General features: G+C 37.2%; 1 protein-coding gene across 2 annotated transcripts in view; it reads right to left on the bottom strand.

Annotated features, from left to right (window-relative positions):
* Positions 1 to 2190: 2190 nt before the first annotated feature.
* LOC140950293 (uncharacterized) overlaps positions 2191 to 23287 on the bottom strand; it is a 38508-nt gene continuing 17411 nt past the window's right edge. The window contains exons 7-13 of one of the 2 annotated variants that reach the window (XM_073399520.1): positions 23133 to 23159; positions 10419 to 10445; positions 9137 to 9252; positions 5568 to 5623; positions 4826 to 5004; positions 4554 to 4626; positions 2191 to 4167 (exon numbers count right to left, since the gene is read on the bottom strand). In XM_073399520.1, the coding sequence (XP_073255621.1) occupies positions 4556 to 4626; positions 4826 to 5004; positions 5568 to 5623; positions 9137 to 9252; positions 10419 to 10445; positions 23133 to 23159 (476 nt within the window). In that variant the 3' untranslated portion in view covers positions 2191 to 4167; positions 4554 to 4555. The remainder of the gene's footprint in view (positions 4168 to 4553; positions 4627 to 4825; positions 5005 to 5567; positions 5624 to 9136; positions 9253 to 10418; positions 10446 to 23132; positions 23160 to 23287) is intronic. The other variant, XM_073399521.1, reaches the window with a different exon arrangement.

The raw sequence follows: 23287 nt of genomic DNA, 5'->3' as shown, positions 1-23287 counted from the left end.
GTCTTTCTAATGTTATGTAGCAAAAAAATAATTTCAATTGACAGCTGTTGTAACACTTTTTCATAACAAACTGTGGGCAAATATATACCTTTGATAAGTTATTTCCTTTTCGAGTTAATTGGGATAAGAAAAGGTTCAACTGGTTATCATAGAGTAACTGAAAAAAATCTTTGTAATGCACAATAGTTATTTATTCATTGCGTAAAATTGCCTGACTAAAAAGGACTATTCAGTTGGTATAGAATTAATTTACTAATCTTAAAAAAGCTAGACGCTCATGAGAACAACTATAGCGACAATACTGTTCAAGTCATATTGTAGATAATTTTTTTTCAAACGTAGTTAAAAGTGGGATTGTAAATTAATCAAAACATTTGCAGTCTATCGATTTTCAAAGTTGCCGAAAAAAATCCAAGGTTAAGTTCTGGAATGCAAAGGAATTACTATGCGGTGCCTAATAGTTAATTGCATAAAGAGTCTCTACCTCAACTTAATATTGAGCGATCTGGACTTTGTTCATTCTATGACGCGTTTAAAATATGAGTGTGTAGATAGATAATGTCATGAAAATGATAATTTTGTAATAGACTGCTTAAAACTTCACAAAATTATTTTAAAAAAAGACTGTTAAACGTGAAGAGCTAAAAAAATTATAAGCAAAAATTTGAATCATCAAGAGCCACACAAGAACGAAGGCACGTTTTGATGAAGTAAATACTCGATTACTCAACTTACCAAAAAGGAATACTATTAAGAGAGGAAGAAATAACACATTTTTGACTTAACCATAATAAAGTTAATGTAGGCAGTTGAATATGAATTTTGCAAGAGGTAGTTAAAACACCTGACTGAATATGTAGAGCCCTCACAAACCTTGAACCATCACTTATACTTTATCTTTAAAACGTAGCCCGGTGTTGGCAAATTATTCTCGCGAAGCGAGTTTATAATCTCGTCGCGCGCAAAGCGCGCGTGCATCACGTGAACCGTGCGTGGTCTTAGCCAGATGCAAAATGCGATGCGCCGTAAATAAATAAATCTTCTTTCTCTGAATATATGCTTGGTGTCCGCCAATGACTTCATATAGCGCTACGTCATGGAGCATTTTGCGTTTCCAGGCAACATAGACTTTGCCGCTGATGACCAGCGCATTGCCATGTATTATTCATGAAAGGCTGATGCGTTTATTCATCTATGAAACAATGTTTACAATCGGTGAATCACGAGCAATTTCACATTCAAATTACACAGGACAACAAGCACAACAAGTGGCTGGAAATCCTCGATTTTCAACCGAAACACCTCTGGAGAACGCCGACCAAAATTCATCGCGAGCAGAGAAGACGACAACAACAAGAAGCCGCGTGCAAGGCACAGAGAACATCGCTTAGCCCAGCGAAGGCAACTTCGTCAACACAATGACGAAAAAATACTACAATTACGCTGCAAATGGAGCCGATGAAGAGAGAGAACACCGACTGCCGACGCTTCAAAAAGCGATAGGGACCCAAGCGATCCCAGACCTCATTGCACCGAAAGCTTATACTCAATCTCCCTATAGTTTCCGGAGTGAGGAATTTCAAGTGAGCATTTCAAGTGACCCTCCATTTCTCAAGTTTTGTGTTACTTTACTCCACTCCAGCTTTTTTGCTGGCCAGAATCCAACCGATTTCTAACCAGTAACCTAATCCAAATTTTTAACTTCGGAATATTCATTTATTGGGACGTAGATCGAAAGAGAGAGCAAAAAAGGCCGTATCTGAATCATATCGGTAAAACGTACGATTGCTTTTGTATTGCCCTTATTAGTAGCCATCGTATTCTTGGCGTTTTGGCAGAGGAGCGATATCATAGGTCATTTACAGATAGTACATGACACACTGGGGTTTTACAGTAAATCATTCAAGACATATGACGCAGGGTCTTACCGCTAAGATGGCCCCTAAAAACGCACATTTAATCTCATTGTCTTTAGAATAGAGTGGTCTTAAGAACGAGTTTTGTAGAAGTGACAATCAGGTCCTTTGTCAGTTGTCAGTAAAATGTTAGGCTATTTGTCAGGTGTCCGTTAAAATTTTGGCAATTCGTAACTTGTCAGTTAACCCCATCCAGTCCCTCTATTATGAATAGAAAAGCAAGCACAAAAAAATTACAGAGAGGTCATTTTCTTTATTTTAACATTTATTTGAAAACCCTAATTTTTCTGTACTCAAACAAAATTCGCGTTACAATTCCTATGTCATTGATCTTTCCACTCAACTACTGTGGCCGAAGCTTTCAAAGCTGTCTCGAATGTGAACGCGTTCCCTAAAATACCTGCTTCAATTTAACATGTCTAAAAGTCAGTAACACAATTCTTATTACTGCACGTTTATTTTCACATAATTTTGACTACATCGCACTAAATATACTTTAAATCCCGTGCTAAAAAACTTCACAAGTGAGTGTTTCAACTACCGTACAGTTCCCATAGTAGCGACCCTCCGAAAGTTACGACCCCCCGAAAGTAACCGAAAGTAGCGATTCCCCAAAAGTATCAGGACTAAGTTTTTTTCAATTATAAACATACCGAATCTTATGCCTTTAATGTTTTCCAATTGCAATCTATAGTCAAGTTTTTAATGTACAGTATTAAGATGTTCGTGCAGTTACAAATTTATCACTAAAAGGCACTTTACAACAAGGAAAACCTGGCATGCCTGAAACTATCATTCGTCGTTGACGTCAGTTCACAGATTTCACAATGTAAAAACTATACTGATATAGAGTTCATATAAAGAACAGGAACGTTTCTTCAAGTTAAAACTGAAACTTCTGCATACTGCACAATAAGAGGAGCCCATCACCCGGAGGGCTCCTGACTATAAAACGCATTTTTTTTGTCGTGGACTAAAAGCACTGAGTTTATTTTTCTTCGCCCCTGAGTCAGAGAAGAATTCGATTTCTTCTACATCGGCTGATTCACGCGTTCGGTAGTCCGATAGACCATCGATGTTAATGTCGGTTTTTGGTCCCCGAAAATAACGACCCCCCGAGGGTAACGACACCCCGAAAGTAACAAGCCCTGAGGACTACTAATTCCGAAAGTAACTAGGGTCGCTAGTATGGCCACTTTACAGTATTCCTTTATGTTTTCATGTTTTATTGGTTTATTTTTGTTCCCTTAAGGGAGGTGATCTGCTCCATTTGCCCCAATTTTACCGCACTACAACCAGTTGCAAACGTGTATAGACACTTCCACGAAAAAAACAACCTTTAAATGCTTCGCATCGCTGCTAGTCACAGGTCTATGAGATGTAATACTAACCTCCCTCCTCCCTTCCATTCAAAGTTGTTCCTCCAAGTTTTGAGCATGGTCTTGTATTGCTAGCAACTTTGATTAGGGGTGGAAGAGGCATCACAAGCATAAGATCGTGGACAGGCCATTTATGCCAAAATACAGTACAGTGTCTATAAACACACACACTATTATTATTAACAATCTACATTTACATAAAGTCCATTTCTGCCCGCAAATAGCAGGTGCTAGTCGAGGCGGGCGGAGATATTAGGTACAGCAGTTAGTAATAAATTACAAATAAACAGATAAATAAATAAATAAACAAAAAAATAACTAGATATATATAAATAAGTGAAATAAAGCTTAAAGATAACTGCGACACTAAATTAAGATATGTATACTTTATAAATTAAACTATGTAGAACTATTTTTTGAAGCAGAATGGGCGATTCAACATAATCGTCCCCGGCCTCTAATGACGAAAATAACATCAAGTACCTCAAGTACTTTTGCAGCTGGTTGTAAAAGTGTAAAATAACATCAAGTGTCTCAAGTACTTTTGCAACTGGTTGTAGCTTTTCATTGGCGTGCACTAATGGACAAATGGCTAACCGACCGATCAGAGCATTTGCGTTACTTTTGTTATGTTATAATTAAGGATTGCAGCATTCTAAAAGATCTGCAAAGATCGAGCTTAATGTTCATACTAATGATAAGGACATTAACTTTCTGATCTGAAACTATAACACGAGAACTATAACTATCGAATAAAGCATAAGTTGTCAATCATCTGCGTGCATGTGTTGTAGGTTAGGAGGATTTTTAATTAAAGCGAGCTTATTTTTCTCCTTTTCCTATTCCTCAGAAAAGCGGATATGGTGAGCCACCTGCAAAAAAAAAAACGTAGATTCATAAACTTCAAATGAGCGTTTAGAATACCATTTCCGCGTCAAAAATTTCTACCTAGCTTTATTTTCTGTATAGGGTTATTTAGGAAAAGCACTCCTTTAATTTGCATCTTGATAGTATAGCCATCTGTGATCTAACTAGAACCACCTTAAGTTAAATAAAGGATCAGTTTGACAGCAATTGTATCTACGAAAAACAGCTAATTAACTGTAGCAGAACATGGTTAAAAGGCAACAATGTTATTTCTATTTTCATTAACATTATCTTATCATTGTTAGGTATGATATGCGCTCAAAATGTGAAATTGGATTTGTTTTGCGTGATAACGTTTAACGTCTGCAATATCAAACATTAGATTACTTACCTTCATGTGCCGCCGATATATGACAATGTTAAGAGAAGTAAAGACCAACACAAAAGCTCCAACTGTGGCCATTCTGAGAAGAAGAGTAAAAAGACTCATTGAAATTAATACTATTAAAAAGAATCAGTAAGTGTTGTACACGGCTTAGAAAGTGGGGAAGATTTCTAACAGGATGCACCTCTGTCTGGTAAAAGAAAGCTTTACCTGTCCATTATCTAATAAAATATTGAAATGAACCTATGAAGGGAACTTGGACATGAATTCTCACTTACCATGGGTGGCGGTTGCTGTGTAAATGGTGGTTGGTAATGGAATTTTTGTTATGGAATCAGCATCAACAACAAAGCTGCCAAGTTTTCTTCCATCAGCAGCATTTTTCAGGGCAGTTATCACATTGTTGACATTCACGTTTTGATTGAACCACAGAAAAAGTTCGACGATCACGCCTGGGCTACAGAAGAGAATTAACAACAAGAGTTTCAAAACTGTGCCTAAAGGGATATATCTATGTTACACCAGCTGGCTAAAAACATGACTTACACAGGGATTGATCACTAAAAATTACACTTAGACTTATTGAACTGCAAAGGAATCACTAAGGGCCTATGCTTGCTGATAGGACTGCCCATCAAGAAGCTTTCCAGTAAACATTATTTCACTGAACAAGTGCCTAAATTGCTACCTACAGACTGAAAGTAGGAAATATGGAAACTTCTTACACAAGGACACTTATGTTTTACATAAATTTAAGAATAAACAACTACTGAATTCGCCTCCCGTTTGATATGAACAGTTATGCATAAGTCCTTCGTATCACGCGATTATCATAGAAAACAATTCCAAGCTCACAATATCCTTACCTCCCCGTACGGTACGTTTATTCAACCATTTGCTTGTTCCTCGGCAGTATCAGAATGTGTACGGATGCTTTTTCATTGCATTTATTCCTCAGAAAGACAATCTAGCAATATTTTGATCATGAACGAAATAGATACAAGTAGGGTAAATCTGTACCTCACATTTTCAATAGAAACCCTGATGACTCCAAAAGGAATAAGTTGCTGTTTAACCTGAAAACAAAAAAAAAAATTTGCAATGCGCCGAAAAGACTCAACCCTATTTGCTTTATACCTATATCTACGGCAGGTGTGTCGACGCAAATTTTTGTTTGGATGAAATTTAATTATTTTATTAATTTATTATTTTATCACTGTGTCATTGACGCTTGGGATCATGAGCTGGGGCAAAAGGTATCTGTATTTACATTTAATGGTAAATGCATTATAGTTAAACCTCTAGATCTCAGATCTCTTCGTTATGTATTTTTGTTGGCTTTCTTGGCTTCGACGGTGCACAGCATTCAGTACGCGTTGTAATCATGTTCATCTTTTTCCGCCAAAGAACGTCGAATAGATCAGTTATTCAGTCACGCTTTTTAAACTAAAAGCTATAAAGAATTATGCAAAATCAGGTAGCTCTGAACATAAACAGCACCGTTGTTTTTATCTTTTAGAAGCTTGCCGGCTTTCATTACTTGAGTAGGCCTACTCTGGGACCTTAACTCGCCTTAACTCGCTGTAACTCGCAACTTGAGATTATGTTCAAATTTCCTTATCTCGCCTTAACTCGCCTAAACTCGCATTATCTCGCACAAACTCGCCCAATCTCGCCACTGCCAAGTGGATACCAATTTTAATATCTCATCCTACTCTCAGTGTAATTTCACAATTACTCCATAAAGGGAAGATGCCAAAGAATACAAATTTCAAAAGTTTAAAAAATAGTGATTTTTAAGGAAAACAGGGTTTTTACCTTTAAAAAAATATGTACTTGACCAATCCCATCCTTCTGGAATTTCCAATAGCCTCTGTGGTAAGGGTATTTCACCACTAAAGATTCGATGAGGTTTTTCTTACTTAACATTGTCATGCCTTGGAGTCACAACTGGACTGTCAATGGAACTACCAGGAACAGCCTGAACATGCACTAACTCGTTGCCTAAGAAAAGGCTTCAATGCTAAGCATGGCAGAAATTCCAGAGGCATGGGGTCACAGGGTCTAACAAATCCCACATTCACTGTTTGTGTTTTGGTCCACAAAGTAAGTGACATTAACTAAAAGCACAAACAGTGAATCCACGAAAACGTTTTCAAAAAATAGTTTAAGTTTTAGTCTTACACTTCTATGCAAGACAAAGAACACTCTAAATTCAAGATTGCTTTGAATCTCTCAATTGAAGAAAAAATATTCTCCTATGATTTGTTTCTAATTTTTGGCTTAAAATAAGAAATCTTGAATTTAGAGTGAAATACAAAAACATAATACCAGAATATCAAATTTTTAGTTTTAAGCTGGTTAATGATTTACAAAAAAAGTTTACTTGTAAGATCTTGTAATGGAAAGTTTAATTACTTTGCAAATATAATGCATGCAAGCTGTTTATGACATATGAAGAGTATAGTAGCATACGTATCATCTTATAATCTGATGGAGCTTAATGAGGATTCCAGCTGACAATCATCAATGAAAGGCTAGGATGTAGCCAGAATCGAGAATCCTTTAAATAGTCCACATACTGATTGCAGTCCATATTTCTTATAAATAATTCTTATAAATATTTACCTCGTACTAGAAGATCTGTACATTGGTTCAACGAGACATCCTGTATGGGCTACATTGTAGTCAGACTGGCAACCATAACCCAGGCATGATTCAGAAGACTTGTTACATTTAGCCCTTTACTGAATAAAGGATTGCTAAAGGTACAATATTTTGCATTGATAGCCAACTTCGTTCGCCATCTTTGAAATTACCCAGAAGATACTGGTAACTCGTGTCTTCCCAGGGCCCTCTCGCTCAGCGTATTGTCCTCGATATGCGTTCTGGGTAATTTTCAAGATGGACGGGAAAACTTCTGAAGAAAAGGAGAAGAACTCGTGCAAAACTTTTGATGTTAAATCGAGAAGTTTCAAAATGTATCACATGCAGGTAAGCTAAGCTAAAGCCTTTTACCTTTGCAACGTTAACTCTATAAAAGCCTTGTTGATCCCAGTCCACTGGCAAGTTTTAGGTTGGAAGCTTCAATGTGGCGTACGTGACATGAAAACACGCACAAAACGCCTGAGCCGGTGATCATTTTGTAAAAATGCGAAGCAGGAAAGATTCATCAGTGACAGCTCTTAAGAGTTTGGAAGACAAAGCCGATAGTAGAGAGTGTTTTCTTGTCAATCAAGTTAATTAAGGTATAGTCCTCTGCACAACTATGAACACTTTCTGACATTTTGTGAAAAACAAGTAAGCCTGAACAGAAAATATGGTCATTTATTTTTTGCTGTTTTGCTAGGCTAAGAATCATCAAGAGTTTACTATCAAGTTAGCTTGATCCTCCTTTCTTTTGTAGAAATCAAGGTGTCTCTCACAGGATTGTCCAAGTTTAAGGAGGGAGTTTCTAAAATATGGGAACTGCTGTCTTTGCGAAAAGACATCAGCCTTCATTTGCAAGAAATTAGAATAGATTATCCGAGGAAACGAAAAGGCAATCATTTCTGGCAGTGAAAACAAAAAAACTGAGCTGGACTCCAAGGGAAACCATCAGTGAAGTGGAGAGAATGGATCAAATGGAAGACTTAAAGATAAGTCGTAATTTTCAAGGAGAAAGAAATTTCATTTCATTTCAGTAAAATTGATTGTGGCATAAAAATTTCCTCAGCTGAGTTGTAATTCGTCAGCTTCCCCTGATTTTTATACTAGTTCTTTGAAGATCATTGACAAAGACTGCAAAAACTTTTTTTTTTCAATTCTGGAGTTAGTGATAACAATTGATGACATGTCATGTGATACCTATTATGCTCACCTGCCTCTTAAAACATATTGTTATTGATTTGAAAAAATAAATAAAATAAAATAAAATATCCTACCTGTGCTTATACTAAAGCTACATTTTTTTTATCAATTCATGATTGTTTTGTTTTCATTTTTTTCCTCACTACTGGTAATTTATTACTCTGCCAAATAATTATATAGCTTAAATAAATAATATATGATGATGATGACAATGATTATTATTATGATGCAGCCACCAAATGGTCTAGTTTAGAGTCTAACTGCTATATAATTAATAAAGAACAGGACTCCATATCACTAGCATATCCATACTTAAGCTTGTCCAATTAGGAAAATATTTCAGTTAATAAATTTTATATTAACAAGATTTGGCTTCATTCAACTTTGGAGCTCATCTGAAATTTTTGGTTTAATTTTTTCGTAATTGGACAACATGGAGCCTACTATATATAAGAGATACAAAGATTCCAAGGCATCTTTATATGTATGTTACTAAAGCATATTATAAGTTTTAAGCCTTATAACCTCAACATAAGATGGATCATTTTCCCTTAACTCGCCTTAACTCGCCTTAACTCGCACAAACTCGCAACTGATAGGCGAGCTCAATTTTTCCTTATCTCGCCTTAACTCGCCTAAACTCGCATTAGCTCACACAATCTCGCGGCGAGTTAAGGTCCCAGAGTAGGCTTTTGAGTCTCCTCTACTAACTGTCATAAATCTGTCAAAACATTTCTTACCTTATTGCCAAACTCATCTTGCAATTGACGGTCTCTTTTAAATTCTTCAAAATCCTTGTTTATGATTATTAAACTTAGCGTCAGTAACTTCAGTATGGGATGCGTGTGTATGATTTCTGAAATAAAGTTGCCATCATGAAGGCTTTAATTTCATCATTTTAATGGTCCTTTCCTAAGAAGGCATAAACAACCTACACGGAGTGCTGTAATGCAACGTTGCTCCACTGTCTTCCGTAAATTATGAAATATCGGCTCACATGAAATAAACCGCCTGCAGACAACAACTCTAATGTCACATAAAAGCTAAATTTCTAAAAGTCCTCTTATAGATGAACAAAACATAATTAATCAGTAGAGTAAGAGTCACGATAATTGACCAATTAGAACGAGTTAGAATTTGTTTAGGTATTATTGCGTTTTTGCAATTAGCCTTTTTGAGAGGTGTAGGAGAGAAAGCTTTCAAAATTTTTGCCGCTGGCTAGTTTGATCTTCAAAGAAAGTTACCAGTTTGTTTCAAATTAGCATTTTTCCGTATAAATTTTTAAACTCAGGAGGCAAACTTCCAAAAACACAATAGCTTTATTTACGGTGTCACTTCTTTAAAAATGCTCTTCCAGTGAGCCGTTTGAACCCGTTCTTTAAACCCTCAGGATAAAGGTTATTCAGAGCTGCAAATAGCGTCTTTGTTCAAGGGTATGCCATCCCGCGTCTTGAAGAATACCCGCAAATCTTGTATTTAATGCCAGTGTTATAACTCGCCTTGCCCTTTTTTTACAACCTCTGGATTCTGTCACACAGGCCTTTTCCAATACATCTCCAAACTTCGGAGCAGTTATCTAAATAAGGAGCGACTAAAGCCTCATCCATTCACACTAAGGTTTGGCAAGGCACCAGGCAACGAAACAAACAATCCGCTTTCTTGATAACTTCCGACAGTTCAAATTCAAATACAAATCTAACGTACTTACACATACAAATAAAATTACAGTGTAACTCTTATATCCATCAGTACTTAAAACTGAAATAAACTCCTCGCATTCCGTAGAAATATCCAAGATAAAAATCCAGAGGCAGTCTGCAAACTGTGTGAATGGAGAGGTAGGTCGGTTACCGTCCGCCAGACGCAACGCAAGTCAGTGTACCTCGCAACCATCTTTCCTTTTAGTCTCTCTTTCGTTTTTTCTTTCTCCTTTTTTTCTCTTTTCTAACTCTTTTATTCGTTCGTTCGTTCGTTTGTTTAATTCATAGTAGCAGTAAATGCGATAGTAGAACTTGCCCTTACCTGTACCCGTGGTTGGTGACGGAGTGGCTGTTGATAGCACAAATGGAAAAGAAAACGAAAAACCAAACAAACAAACACCAAAAAAATATTAAACTAGTAATCTTTCTATACCATAAATATTTTTTCTTCAGAAAACTGTTATGGAATATCTATCGTATTTAATTTGCACTAAGTGTCTATAAAAATCACTAATAATGGCATAATGTTTCAGTACTTGTCAAATTTTGAAAAAAAAGTCAAAAAATAATAAACGAATTACTGGAATCGGCTCTTGGCTCTCGTATGATATAAACAAATGATTTCTTTTTTTACATCAGACGAAAGCCGAATCCGACAACTACTAGAAAGGACCACTGTTAAAAGTAAACGGAGGCATTTGTATGGTATATTGACAAACAATCCGGACATCCTGTGATAAAAAGTATGAGGGAGCGCAGCCCGTTCTCCCGGGATGAAAGTTCCAATTTACAAAATAATAAGTGTTACAGCACCCCAAATGATCCCTAGACCGCAAATGATCGTCGACCGTAAATGGTCCCTTGAAAAATTGAGGAATGGAATGGATCTTACTTGGATATTGGATGAAGAATGGGGCTGTTTACAAGGTAATATGCGTGGGAAAAAAGGAATCATAATCCTACTCGCCTTCTAAAGAAAAGGCAAGATCACCAGATCAGTACAGTACGTCTTTCTTTGGCAATTGCTTCAAAAATTTCGTTTCGTCGCTGTAAAAATTTTAAGACAGGCAGGACGTTACGGAGAAATAACTATTATTTTAACGCCTAGAAGCTCAACTTCATCATAGCAAGAGCTTTATTGACTTAGATGATTTTTTTTGGAAGTGTCGACTTAATTCTCAGAATAATTAATTTTGATTTTTCTTAAAAGTATTAATTCTACGTGTTCAACAGCAAGACATTTGTATACCTAAGTGCCCTTTACGAAACAGGACATGATAAAATAACGTCAAAATGCTCCAGAATTTATCAATCTGCACAGGTTTCCGTTTATTTCGAAATAGCAATGTGCTTACAGCCCTTGAAAATATCGCGAATGTTGTCGCTAATCTGTATATCTACTCTTGTGCCTTTGCTGGAGACACTTACCGAGAATCTAAACCTGGTAATGAAAAACCAAAAAGTGAGGTAAGCGGTTAAGTTATGTTATCCCAGAAAAATTGTCATCACTCGGATTACGGTAAGCAAGTGACTAGGGACTCCATTTAACAAACTTATTTAGACTGACCCCAAGTCCCACAGAATTTACGCTAGAATCGGGCCTTTTGGCTAGACCACAAATGTTTTCACCTGTTACCGAAAATGCACAAAGGGACCATTATACACAAACTACATGCTATTTAACTTAGGTAACTCGACCCAGTTATTTTGTGAGGGTACCATCCTACTTTGACGCTCTCTGCTATCCCCACCTTTACTTCGATCGTAAATCTAACATATAGCATGGATAACATATAGATCGATCTACAATATAGCCGAAAATTTTTGGCCATCGGAGTAAATGTCACGTGGTTATAGTGCCACGCCTCTTTGGAATCTGAGTCGCAATTCTGCTATTGCCGGCATTTTTTCGTGAAAATCTCTCGGCTACATATAGTGGGTATTAGTGCCTTGCGATGAACAGAGTTTCACCAAAATCGCAAAGACCCAACGCGAGAAATTCAGCGGTTTCCAAATTTAGGCCATAATTTATGAAATTTATCCCTTTATTTCGGGGATCGTCATAACAGATGGGTCCTTCCAAGTCAGCAAAAAGCTTTAGGGCCTTGTAAATGCGCGCTATTTATAGTTTTAGCTATTTGTTGACGTTTGTCAGCGTTTAAGAGTCCTTCTCCCGAAAAAAGCATTTTCTTAAAAATTCGTAGTTTTTTTCGATGGCGTGAAACATAGAGGTTAAACTCACGATTTTTAATCAATTCTTGTGCTTCTTGTGCCTTTGCAAAAAAACAAATGCTACACACTAAATCTACTTGCTATTAAAAGAAATATCAATTTTACATAGGTTTAATGCAAGCCAATAATTAAACCAACCCATTAACTACACTTGTAGGCACTGTCAGTTTTCTTGTGACTCTTGGTTTCGCTCTAGATTAACCAATGATCAGCAGTTGTTGTGACGGATTAAATTCCGTTATAACAATGACTGGTCAAAATAACTATTCATGACAGTCAAAATAACGAGACCAAATGGTTAAACAAATGGTATATTTTTGACTACAGCACGCGCGCGCGAGAGGCGAAGCCTCGTCAGGCGACGGCCATTTTCTTCTCTCAACGTTTCCCTCGACAGACTAGCGGAGAGAACTAATCGTCATCTCGGTTAAACGATTTTTCAAGATGTCCAGTACAGTTTATATAATTCAAACCAACGATGGGTGCCTCGAAAAGCCAGAAAATACAAAATTCCAGCGGGTTTCCGGTATTTGTCTTAAGTGACCTAAAGTAACACTATTTCGTCACACGTCAGGAACCCTAAAAGGCGTTAAAAGTTCTCAGAAAATCAAAAATCTTACTCAGTAACCGTTTTATAAGCTTCAACCATTTCATGGTTCGAAACATGTTAAGCGATTTTACTCGAGAAACAATTAACGGTTTTCAGAAAATGTTGCATTGTTCCTGTCAACTGTACTATATTACTTAACACCTTCGAATTTCTGCGGTTAAAATTCGAGTTGCACATTTTGAAACGCACACAACTCGAATTTCTGCGGTTAAAATTCGAGTTGCAAATTTTGAAATCGAACAACTTGGATTTTTGCAGTAAAAATTCGAATTGCAAACGTAAAGTGTCGTAAAAATAAATGGATGTCCTATATGAGCCACGGTATCTGTATGATAATTCATCCTCACTTTTCTAAATTCAAATAATTTTATACAGACACTCATTGAATATTAATTATCAGAAAAATGTCAGTAATAATAACTTAAAAGAATACAAAAACCTTTTTTGTGTCAACAGATTCAGTCACGACTAATCTTAGTAAATCTAACTAGTACGGTTTCTTTCTTATCAACTGTTTGCTGTAATAAGACCCTGTAACTGTCTGAATGGAGAGGTAGGTCGGTTTACACTCCCCCAGAAGCAACGCAAGTCAGTGTACCTCGCCACCATCTTTCCTTTTAGTCTTTCTTTCGTTTTTTCTTTCTCCTTTTTTTTTCTCTTTTCTAACTCTTTTATTCGTTCGTTTGTTTAATTCATAGTAACAGTAAATGCGATAGGAGAACTTGCCCTTACCTGTACCCGTAGTTGGTGGCGGAGTGGCTGTTGATAGCACCAATGGAAAAGAAAAAGAAAAAACAAACAAACAAATATTAAACTAGTAATCTTCCTATAAAATAAATATTTTTTCTTCAGAATGGAATATCTATCGTTTTTAATTTGCACTAAGTGTGTATAATAATCACTAACAATGGCATAATGTTTCAGTACTTGTCAAATTTTGAAAAAAGTCAAAAAATAATAAACGAATTACTGGAATCGGCTCTCGGCTCTCGTATGATATAAACAAATGATTTCTTTTTTTACATCAGACGAAAGCCGAATCCGAAAACTGCTAGAAAGGACCACTGTTAAAAGTAAACGAAGGCATTTGTATGGTATATTGACAAACAATCCGGACATCCTGTGATAAAAAGTATGAGTGAGCGCAGCCCGTTCTCCCGGGATGAAAGGTCCAATTTACAAAATAATAAGTGTTACAGCACCCCAAATGATCCCTAGACCGCAAATGATCGTCGACCGTAAATGGTCCCTTGAAAAATTGAGGAATGGAATGGATCTTACTTGGATATTGGATGAAGAATGGGGCTGTTTACAAGGTAATATGCGTGGGAAAAAAGGAATCATAATCCTACTCGCCTTCTAAAGAAAAGGCAAGATCACCAGATCAGTACAGTACGTCTTTCTTTGGCAATTGCTTCAAAAATTTCGTTTCGTCGCTGTAAAAATTTTAAGACAGGCAGGACGTTACGGAGAAATAACTATTATTTTAACGCCTAGAAGCTCAACTTCATCATAGCAAGAGCTTTATTGACTTAGATGATTTTTTTTGGAAGTGTCGACTTAATTCTCAGAATAATTAATTTTGATTTTTCTTAAAAGTATTAATTCTACGTGTTCAACAGCAAGACATTTGTATACCTAAGTGCCCTTTACGAAACAGGACATGATAAAATAACGTCAAAATGCTCCAGAATTTATCAATCTGCACAGGTTTCCGTTTATTTCGAAATAGCAATGTGCTTACAGCCCTTGAAAATATCGCGAATGTTGTCGCTAATCTGTATATCTACTCTTGTGCCTTTGCTGGAGACACTTACCGAGAATCTAAACCTGGTAATGAAAAACCAAAAAGTGAGGTAAGCGGTTAAGTTATGTTATCCCAGAAAAATTGTCATCACTCGGATTACGGTAAGCAAGTGACTAGGGACTCCATTTAACAAACTTATTTAGACTGACCCCAAGTCCCACAGAATTTACGCTAGAATCGGGCCTTTTGGCTAGACCACAAATGTTTTCACCTGTTACCGAAAATGCACAAAGGGACCATTATACACAAACTACATGCTATTTAACTTAGGTAACTCGACCCAGTTATTTTGTGAGGGTACCATCCTACTTTGACGCTCTCTGCTATCCCCACCTTTACTTCGATCGTAAATCTAACATATAGCATGGATAACATATAGATCGATCTACAATATAGCCGAAAATTTTTGGCCATCGGAGTAAATGTCACGTGGTTATAGTGCCACGCCTCTTTGGAATCTGAGTCGCAATTCTGCTATTGCCGGCATTTTTTCGTGAAAATCTCTCGGCTACATATAGTGGGTATTAGTGCCTTGCGTTGAACAGAGTTTCACCAAAATCGCAAAGACCCAACCCGAGAAATTCAGCGGTTTCCAAATTTAGGCCATAATTTATGAAATTTATCCCTTTATTTCGGGGATCGTCATAACAGATGGGTCCTTCCAAGTCAGCAGAAAGCTTTAGGGCCTTGTAAATGCGCGCTATTTAGTCTCGCTTGCTTTAGCAAAGCGAGAATCTTAAAATGCAGTTCGGTTTTTTTTTTTCGGTGGGACCTAGTTTGTAGGTCCCGCGTTCCTAGCGAAGACCGTGGAAACTGGGGATAAGAATCGTGACGACTTTCATTGTATGGAAATGAGTCTCGTGATGGGCATGTGGTTTATTTTGGGGGATGACTGGAATAACGCGCAATGTTTATCACGTTTAAGTGCTTTTCTTCCATGCAAGAAATCAGACTTTGTCTTTTGCGTTAAAACAGGTTACGTTTCATGCTTATGACATAGTAAGCCGATAACATCGTAAGTGCAAAACAGACATAACAAAAAGTAAAACTGTAAACTCTCTCTGATCTTATGGTAATTTGGTTCTGACCTTCACGATCACGTGCGAAAAAGTAAATACAGCTAAACGTGACAGAAAGAATAGTTTTGTAAAGACGTGTTCCGGGTCATGGTAGCGGAGAATCTGGGGATGAAAATCGACACGATGCTCTCAATCTCAGTGAACGCTTCGAAAAACAACGCGCAATTGTCCGAATGTTATGTTTTGAGACGAAAAATTTGGAAAGATTAATGGATTATACGGTGATGTCGCTTACAAATCCACACACCATTCGTGGTAGACCCATACTAAAAGATGTCGAGCGTTTTCGGAATGGTTCGTTCTACGAATTCTGTCGTTTGAAAGCGTTGATAACTTTGAAAGAAGTGAATACATCAGATGTTGAAACAAGGAAGAATGTTCATGAGCAGAACTTCGATGATGAGCTAAAAAACAACAAGCAAATCGTCGTTAATTTACCTCTCGTGTTCAACAGCCTGATTCTTTTCCTTTTTTCATGATGCTGGATACTTAATTGTAACGAACAACTTGATATTTCGTACATCATTAATATTATTGTACAGGTGATGATAAATGTCGAGGAAACAAATCTTGGGCCGATTTTGGAATCTTTGAAACTCAAATGAAATTCAATGAAATTGCCTGATTTGACTAACCTGATCTAGAATTCGTATGTATTTGCGAAATACTGTAGGAAAACGGCATAAAAAAGAATTCAAATTCATTTTCGGCGACCGAAATTTACGGCTTCGAGACAGCACTTCCGTTTGCTGTCCACTTGCTGTCCACCGCAACAGATGATGACGGAAATGACGTACTAAGGTAAAAGTGTTCAAGATCAGAGCAATAAAAGAAGATGGTAAACCTACACGACTTTTACGTCATGCCAAAATGCTGCTCGTTCCAATAAAGTTTTTTTCGTCTGCTGGGTAGATTATACTCTGGAAGGTTCTACATTTTCACTGAGTAAATGTTATTTTACCCGCATGTTTCACACTGAGAGATCATGACACACATATCGATTTACTGTGGCTATTAGCGGGGAAGAGCGTTGCGTGACGACATTAAAAACGGCTGTGTAGCAGACTATTTTGAAGCATGATGGTGAAGCTTTTTATTACGGCTGAATGAGGGTTCCAATTTTCTCCAAAGTATCTTCTGGATCTGAATAACTAAGCGATTTTCTTTAGTCCATGAATGTAATGTTTTTGTGCAATGCTGTATACGTTAAGCCCAACTCATTAGTTTTGTTTGGAAAATCTTAAATTATTACGGGTAGTGATTTACACGTCGTGTGTACTGTTGCAATAAAACGTAATACTGAGTAGAGCGGAGGTACAAGTTAAGGCAACTGTAATATCATCACGACTGAGCCATTCTTCGGTGGTTCCAACAATGTGATCACTTGCGTCTTTGGCTGTTCGTTTTGCGACTGGGAAGTGGGAAGCCTTTACACAAGCGAAACCTGCTTAAAGACATCGAAGACTGTTGGCATGTACACAACAAATCTTCAGTCTTGCAAGATCTTCACTTCACTTAAAACTCTGTTGCCTTCGCATAGATCTCTAAGATCTTTAAAACTCCCTCCGCAGCTGATGTTTTGATTCTCGAATTAGCAGCGGTCTGTTGCTTTTGCGTTTCCGGTGTCATTCACTTCCGTCACCGAGAGATGCGGTTCACAACGAACCAAGTCACGTGGTACAAGTATCCTCCCTTATCCTTTTTTTTACTCGCCACTTCGCGCTTCGGTCGCCCTTCTGGCGACGGTCTTCCGTCACCCTTCGGACGACCTGCTGTGCACCAACGAGAATATAGCTTGCGGTTATTGATTTTCAAAATGGCGAACAACAAAGTCGATCTGGATCAGGTAAAAAGCAAAGAAATCCTTTACAGTAGATTCATTAAGATCCCATTGGGCTAATTAATCGTTCTAAGCGACAGGTATAAACATTTTTCGAGGTGAGACTTTAAATAATTAATATATTTATTCACACGCAACTCCTCTGGACCCTGTGCAGTAGATTGAAATCATAATTCAACTTTTTCACTTGCGATCGGTGACTCTGAGGAATTATGACGAACCCCTGGGGAGGACGACTCTGCATATGAAAGGCAAGGGGATGCTCGTCGGAAATTTTGAATTAAACCCCTACAAGAGATCGATCCGGGCGTATCTCAAGCTTTTTTGACCCCTGAGAGACTATGTTACTGAAAACTCAGACAATACACTTATTTTTATATTTTTTCGCATGCAACCCTAAACAAGACCTTCACGGCTAAATATAATACCGTTTTGCCCAGAACACCGTAAGTGAGACCAAAATCCGAAATTTACACCCCGGCCTAAGCAAGACGACGAGCATCCCAAGCCCTTTTATATGCGGGGCGCCCCCCCCCCCCCCCCCACCCCCCGAGTGACGAACGCTCGCGCTCTATTCGCCTCCTCACTTCTTATCTTATCTACAAACAAGCGAGACTCAACGCTACTTAGAGCGTTCTTGTTATAGTTTTAGCTATTTGTTGACGTTTGTCAGCGTTTAAGAGTCCTTCTCCCGAAAAAAGCATTTTCTTAAAAATTTGTAGTTTTTTTCGATGGCGTGAAACATAGAGGTTAAGCTCACGATTTTTAATCAATTCTTGTGCTTCTTGTGCCTTTGCAAAAAAATCAAATGCTACACACTAAATCTACTTGCTATTAAAAGAAATATCAATTTTACATAGGTTTAATGCAAGCCAATAATTAAACCAACCCATTAACTACACTTGTAAGCACTGTCAGTTTTCTTGTGACTCTTGGTTTCGCTCTAGATTAACCAATGATCAGCAGTTGTTGTGACGGATTAAATTCCGTTATAACAATGACTGGTCAAAATAACTATTCATGACAGTCAAAATAACGAGACCAAATGGTTAAACAAATGGTATATTTTTGACTACAGCACGCGCGCGCGAGAGGCGAAGCCTCGTCAGGCGACGGCCATTTTCTTCTCTCAACGTTTCCCTCGACAGACTAGCGGAGAGAACTAATCGTCATCTCGGTTAAACGATTTTTCAAGATGTCCAGTACAGTTTATATAATTCAAACCAACGATGGGTGCCTCGAAAAGCCAGAAAATACAAAATTCCAGCGGGTTTCCGGTATTTGTCTTAAGTGACCTAAAGTAACACTATTTCGTCACACGTCAGGAACCCTAAAAGGCGTTAAAAGTTCTCAGAAAATCAAAAATCTTACTCAGTAACCGTTTTATAAGCTTCAACCATTTCATGGTTCGAAACATGTTAAGCGATTTTACTCGAGAAACAATTAACGGTTTTCAGAAAATGTTGCATTGTTCCTGTCAACTGTACTATGTTACATAACACCTTCGAATTTCTGCGGTTAAAATTCGAGTTGCACATTTTGAAACGCACACAACTCGAATTTCTGCGGTTAAAATTCGAGTTGCAAATTTTGAAATCGAACAACTTGGATTTTTGCAGTAAAAATTCGAATTGCAAACGTAAAGTGTCGTAAAAATAAATGAATGTCCTATATGAGCCACGGTATCCGTATGATAATTCATCCTCACTTTTCTAAATTCAAATAATTTTATACAGACACTCATTGAATATTAATTATTAGCAAAATGTCAGTAATAATAACTTAAAAGAATACAAAAACCTTTTTTCTGTCAACAGATTCAGTCACGACTAATCTTAGAAAATCTAACTAGTACGGTTTCTTTCTTATCAACTGTTCGCTGTAATAAGACCCAGTAACTGTCTGAATGGAGAGGTAGGTCGGTTTACAGTCCCCCAGAAGCAACGCAAGTCAGTGTACCTCGCCACCATCTTTCCTTTTAGTCTTTCTTTCGTTTTTTCTTTCTCCCTTTTTTTTCTCTTTTCTAACTCTTTTATTCGTTCGTTTGTTTAATTCATAGTAACAGTAAATGCGATAAGAGAACTTGCCCTTACCTGTACCCGTGGTTGGTGGCGGAGTGGCTGTTGATAGCACCAATGGAAAAGAAAAAGAAAAAACAAACAAACAAACAAATATTAAACTAGTAATCTTCCTATAAAATAAATATTTTTTCTTCAGAAAACTGTTATGGAATATCTATCGTTTTTAATTTGCACTAAGTGTGTATAATAATCACTAACAATGGCATAATGTTTCAGTGCTTGTCAAATTTTGAAAAAAGTCAAAAAATAATAAACGAATTACTGGAATCGGCTCTCGGCTCTCGTATGATATAAACAAATGATTTCTTTTTTTACATCAGACGAAAGCCGAATCCGAAAACTACTAGAAAGGACCACTGTTAAAAGTAAACGGAGGCATTTGTATGGTATATTGACAAACAATCCGGACATCCTGTGATAAAAAGTATGAGTGAGCGCAGCCCGTTCTCTCGGGACGAAAGGTCCAATTTACAAAATAATAAGTGTTACAGTACCCCAAATGATCCCTAGACCGCAAATGATCGTCGACCGTAAATGATCCCTTGAAAAATTGACGAATGGAATGGATCTTACTTGGATATTGGATGAAGAATGGGGCTGTTTACAAAGTAACATGCGTGGGAAAAAAGGAACAATAATTCTTCTCGCCTTCTAAAGAAAAGGCAAGATCACCAGATCACAGGTTAATTCAGAAGATGTAATAATGTTGCTGCTGTCTAAATGATCAAAGATGACGAGCTTTAAAGGTTCATTATAACTTTTTTTTATTATAACAGTCTCGATACAACGCGTAAAAAATAACGGAATAAATCTGAAAAGGATATGGTATCAACAGTACGTCTTTCTTTGGCAATTGCTTCAAAAATTTCGTTTCGTCGCTGTAAAAATTTTAAGACAGGCAGGACGTTACGGAGAAATAACTATTATTTTAACGCCTAGAAGCTCAACTTCATCATAGCAAGAGCTTTATTGACTTAGATGATTTTTTTTGGAAGTGTCGACTTAATTCTCAGAATAATTAATTTTGATTTTTCTTAAAAGTATTAATTCTACGTGTTCAACAGCAAGACATTTGTATACCTAAGTGCCCTTTACGAAACAGGACATGATAAAATAACGTCAAAATGCTCCAGAATTTATCAATCTGCACAGGTTTCCGTTTATTTCGAAATAGCAATGTGCTTACAGCCCTTGAAAATATCGCGAATGTTGTCGCTAATCTGTATATCTACTCTTGTGCCTTTGCTGGAGACACTTACCGAGAATCTAAACCTGGTAATGAAAAACCAAAAAGTGAGGTAAGCGGTTAAGTTATGTTATCCCAGAAAAATTGTCATTACTCGGATTACGGTAAGCAAGTGACTAGGGACTCCATTTAACAAACTTATTTAGACTGACCCCAAGTCCCACAGAATTTACGCTAGAATCGGGCCTTTTGGCTAGACCACAAATGTTTTCACCTGTTACCGAAAATGCACAAAGGGACCATTATACACAAACTACATGCTATTTAACTTAGGTAACTCGACCCAGTTATTTTGTGAGGGTACCATCCTACTTTGACGCTCTCTGCTATCCCCACCTTTACTTCGATCGTAAATCTAACATATAGCATGGATAACATATAGATCGATCTACAATATAGCCGAAAATTTTTGGCCATCGAAGTAAATGTCACGTGGTTATAGTGCCACGCCTCTTTGGAATCTGAGTCGCAATTCTGCTATTGCCGGCATTTTTTCGTGAAAATCTCTCGGCTACATATAGTGGGTATTAGTGCCTTGCGTTGAACAGAGTTTCACCAAAATCGCAAAGACCCAACCCGAGAAATTCAGCGGTTTCCAAATTTAGGCCATAATTTATGAAATTTATCCCTTTATTTCGGGGATCGTCATAACAGATGGGTCCTTCCAAGTCAGCAAAAAGCTTTAGGGCCTTGTAAATGCGCGCTATTTATGGTTTTAGCTATTTGTTGACGTTTGTCAGCGTTCAAGAGTCCTTCTCCCGAAAAAAGCATTTTCTTAAAAATTCGTAGTTTTTTTCGATGGCGTGAAACATAGAGGTTAAGCTCACGATTTTTAATCAATTCTTGTGCTTCTTGTGCCTTTGCAAAAAAATCAAATGCTACACACTAAATCTACTTGCTATTAAAAGAAATATCAATTTTACATAGGTTTAATGCAAGCCAATAATTAAACCAACCCATTAACTACACTTGTAAGCACTGTCAGTTTTCTTGTGACTCTTGGTTTCGCTCTAGATTAACCAATGATCAGCAGTTGTTGTGACGGATTAAATTCCGTTATAACAATGACTGGTCAAAATGACTTTTCATGACAGTCAAAATAACGAGACCAAATGGTTAAACAAATGGTATATTTTTGACTACAGCACGCGCGCGCGAGAGGCGACGGCCATTTTCTTCTCTCAACGTTTCCCTCGACAGACTAGCGGAGAGAACTAATCGTCATCTCGGTTAAACGATTTTTCAAGATGTCCAGTACAGTTTATATAATTCAAACCAACGATGGGTGCCTCGAAAAGCCAGAAAATACAAAATTCCAGCGGGTTTCCGGTATTTGTCTTAAGTGACCTAAAGTAACACTATTTCGTCACACGTCAGGAACCCTAAAAGGCGTTAAAAGTTCTCAGAAAATCAAAAATCTTACTCAGTAACCGTTTTATAAGCTTCAACCATTTCATGGTTCGAGGCATGTTAAGCGATTTTACTCGAGAAACAATTAACGGTTTTCAGAAAATGTTGCATTGTTCCTGTCAACTGTACTATGTTACATAACACCTTCGAATTTCTGCGGTTAAAATTCGAGTTGCACATTTTGAAACGCACACAACTCGAATTTCTGCGGTTAAAATTCGAGTTGCAAATTTTGAAATCGAACAACTTGGATTTTTGCAGTAAAAATTCGAATTGCAAACGTAAAGTGTCGTAAAAATAAATGGATGTCCTATATGAGCCACGGTATCTGTATAATAATTCATCCTCACTTTTCTAAATTCAAATAATTTTATACAGACACTCATTGAATATTAATTATTAGCAAAATGCTAGTAATAATAACTTAAAAGAATACAAAAACCTTTTTTCTGTCAACAGATTCAGTCACAGCTAATCTTAGACTTCTTCTTCGGTTTCTTTCTTATCAACTGTTTGCTGTAATGAGACCCAGTAACTGTCTGAATGGAGAGGTAGGTCGGTTTACGGTCCCCCAGAAGCAACGCAAGTCAGTGTACCTCGCCACCATCTTTCCTTTTAGTCTTTCTTTCGTTTTTTCTTTCTCCTTTTTTTTTTCTCTTTTCTAACTCTTTTATTCGTTCGTTTGTTTAATTCATAGTAACAGTAAATGCGATAAGAGAACTTGCCCTTACCTGTACCCGTGGTTGGTGGCGGAGTGGCTGTTGATAGCACCAATGGAAAAGAAAAAGAAAAAACAAACAAACAAACAAATATTAAACTAGTAATCTTCCTATAAAATAAATATTTTTTCTTCAGAAAACTGTTATGGAATATCTATCGTTTTTAA

This window comes from Porites lutea, chromosome 10 (assembly GCF_958299795.1).
Source record: "Porites lutea chromosome 10, jaPorLute2.1, whole genome shotgun sequence".
NCBI lineage: Eukaryota > Metazoa > Cnidaria > Anthozoa > Scleractinia > Poritidae > Porites > Porites lutea.
Note: the sequence above shows the minus strand (reverse complement) of the source record. Positions and strands in the feature narration are given on the sequence as shown.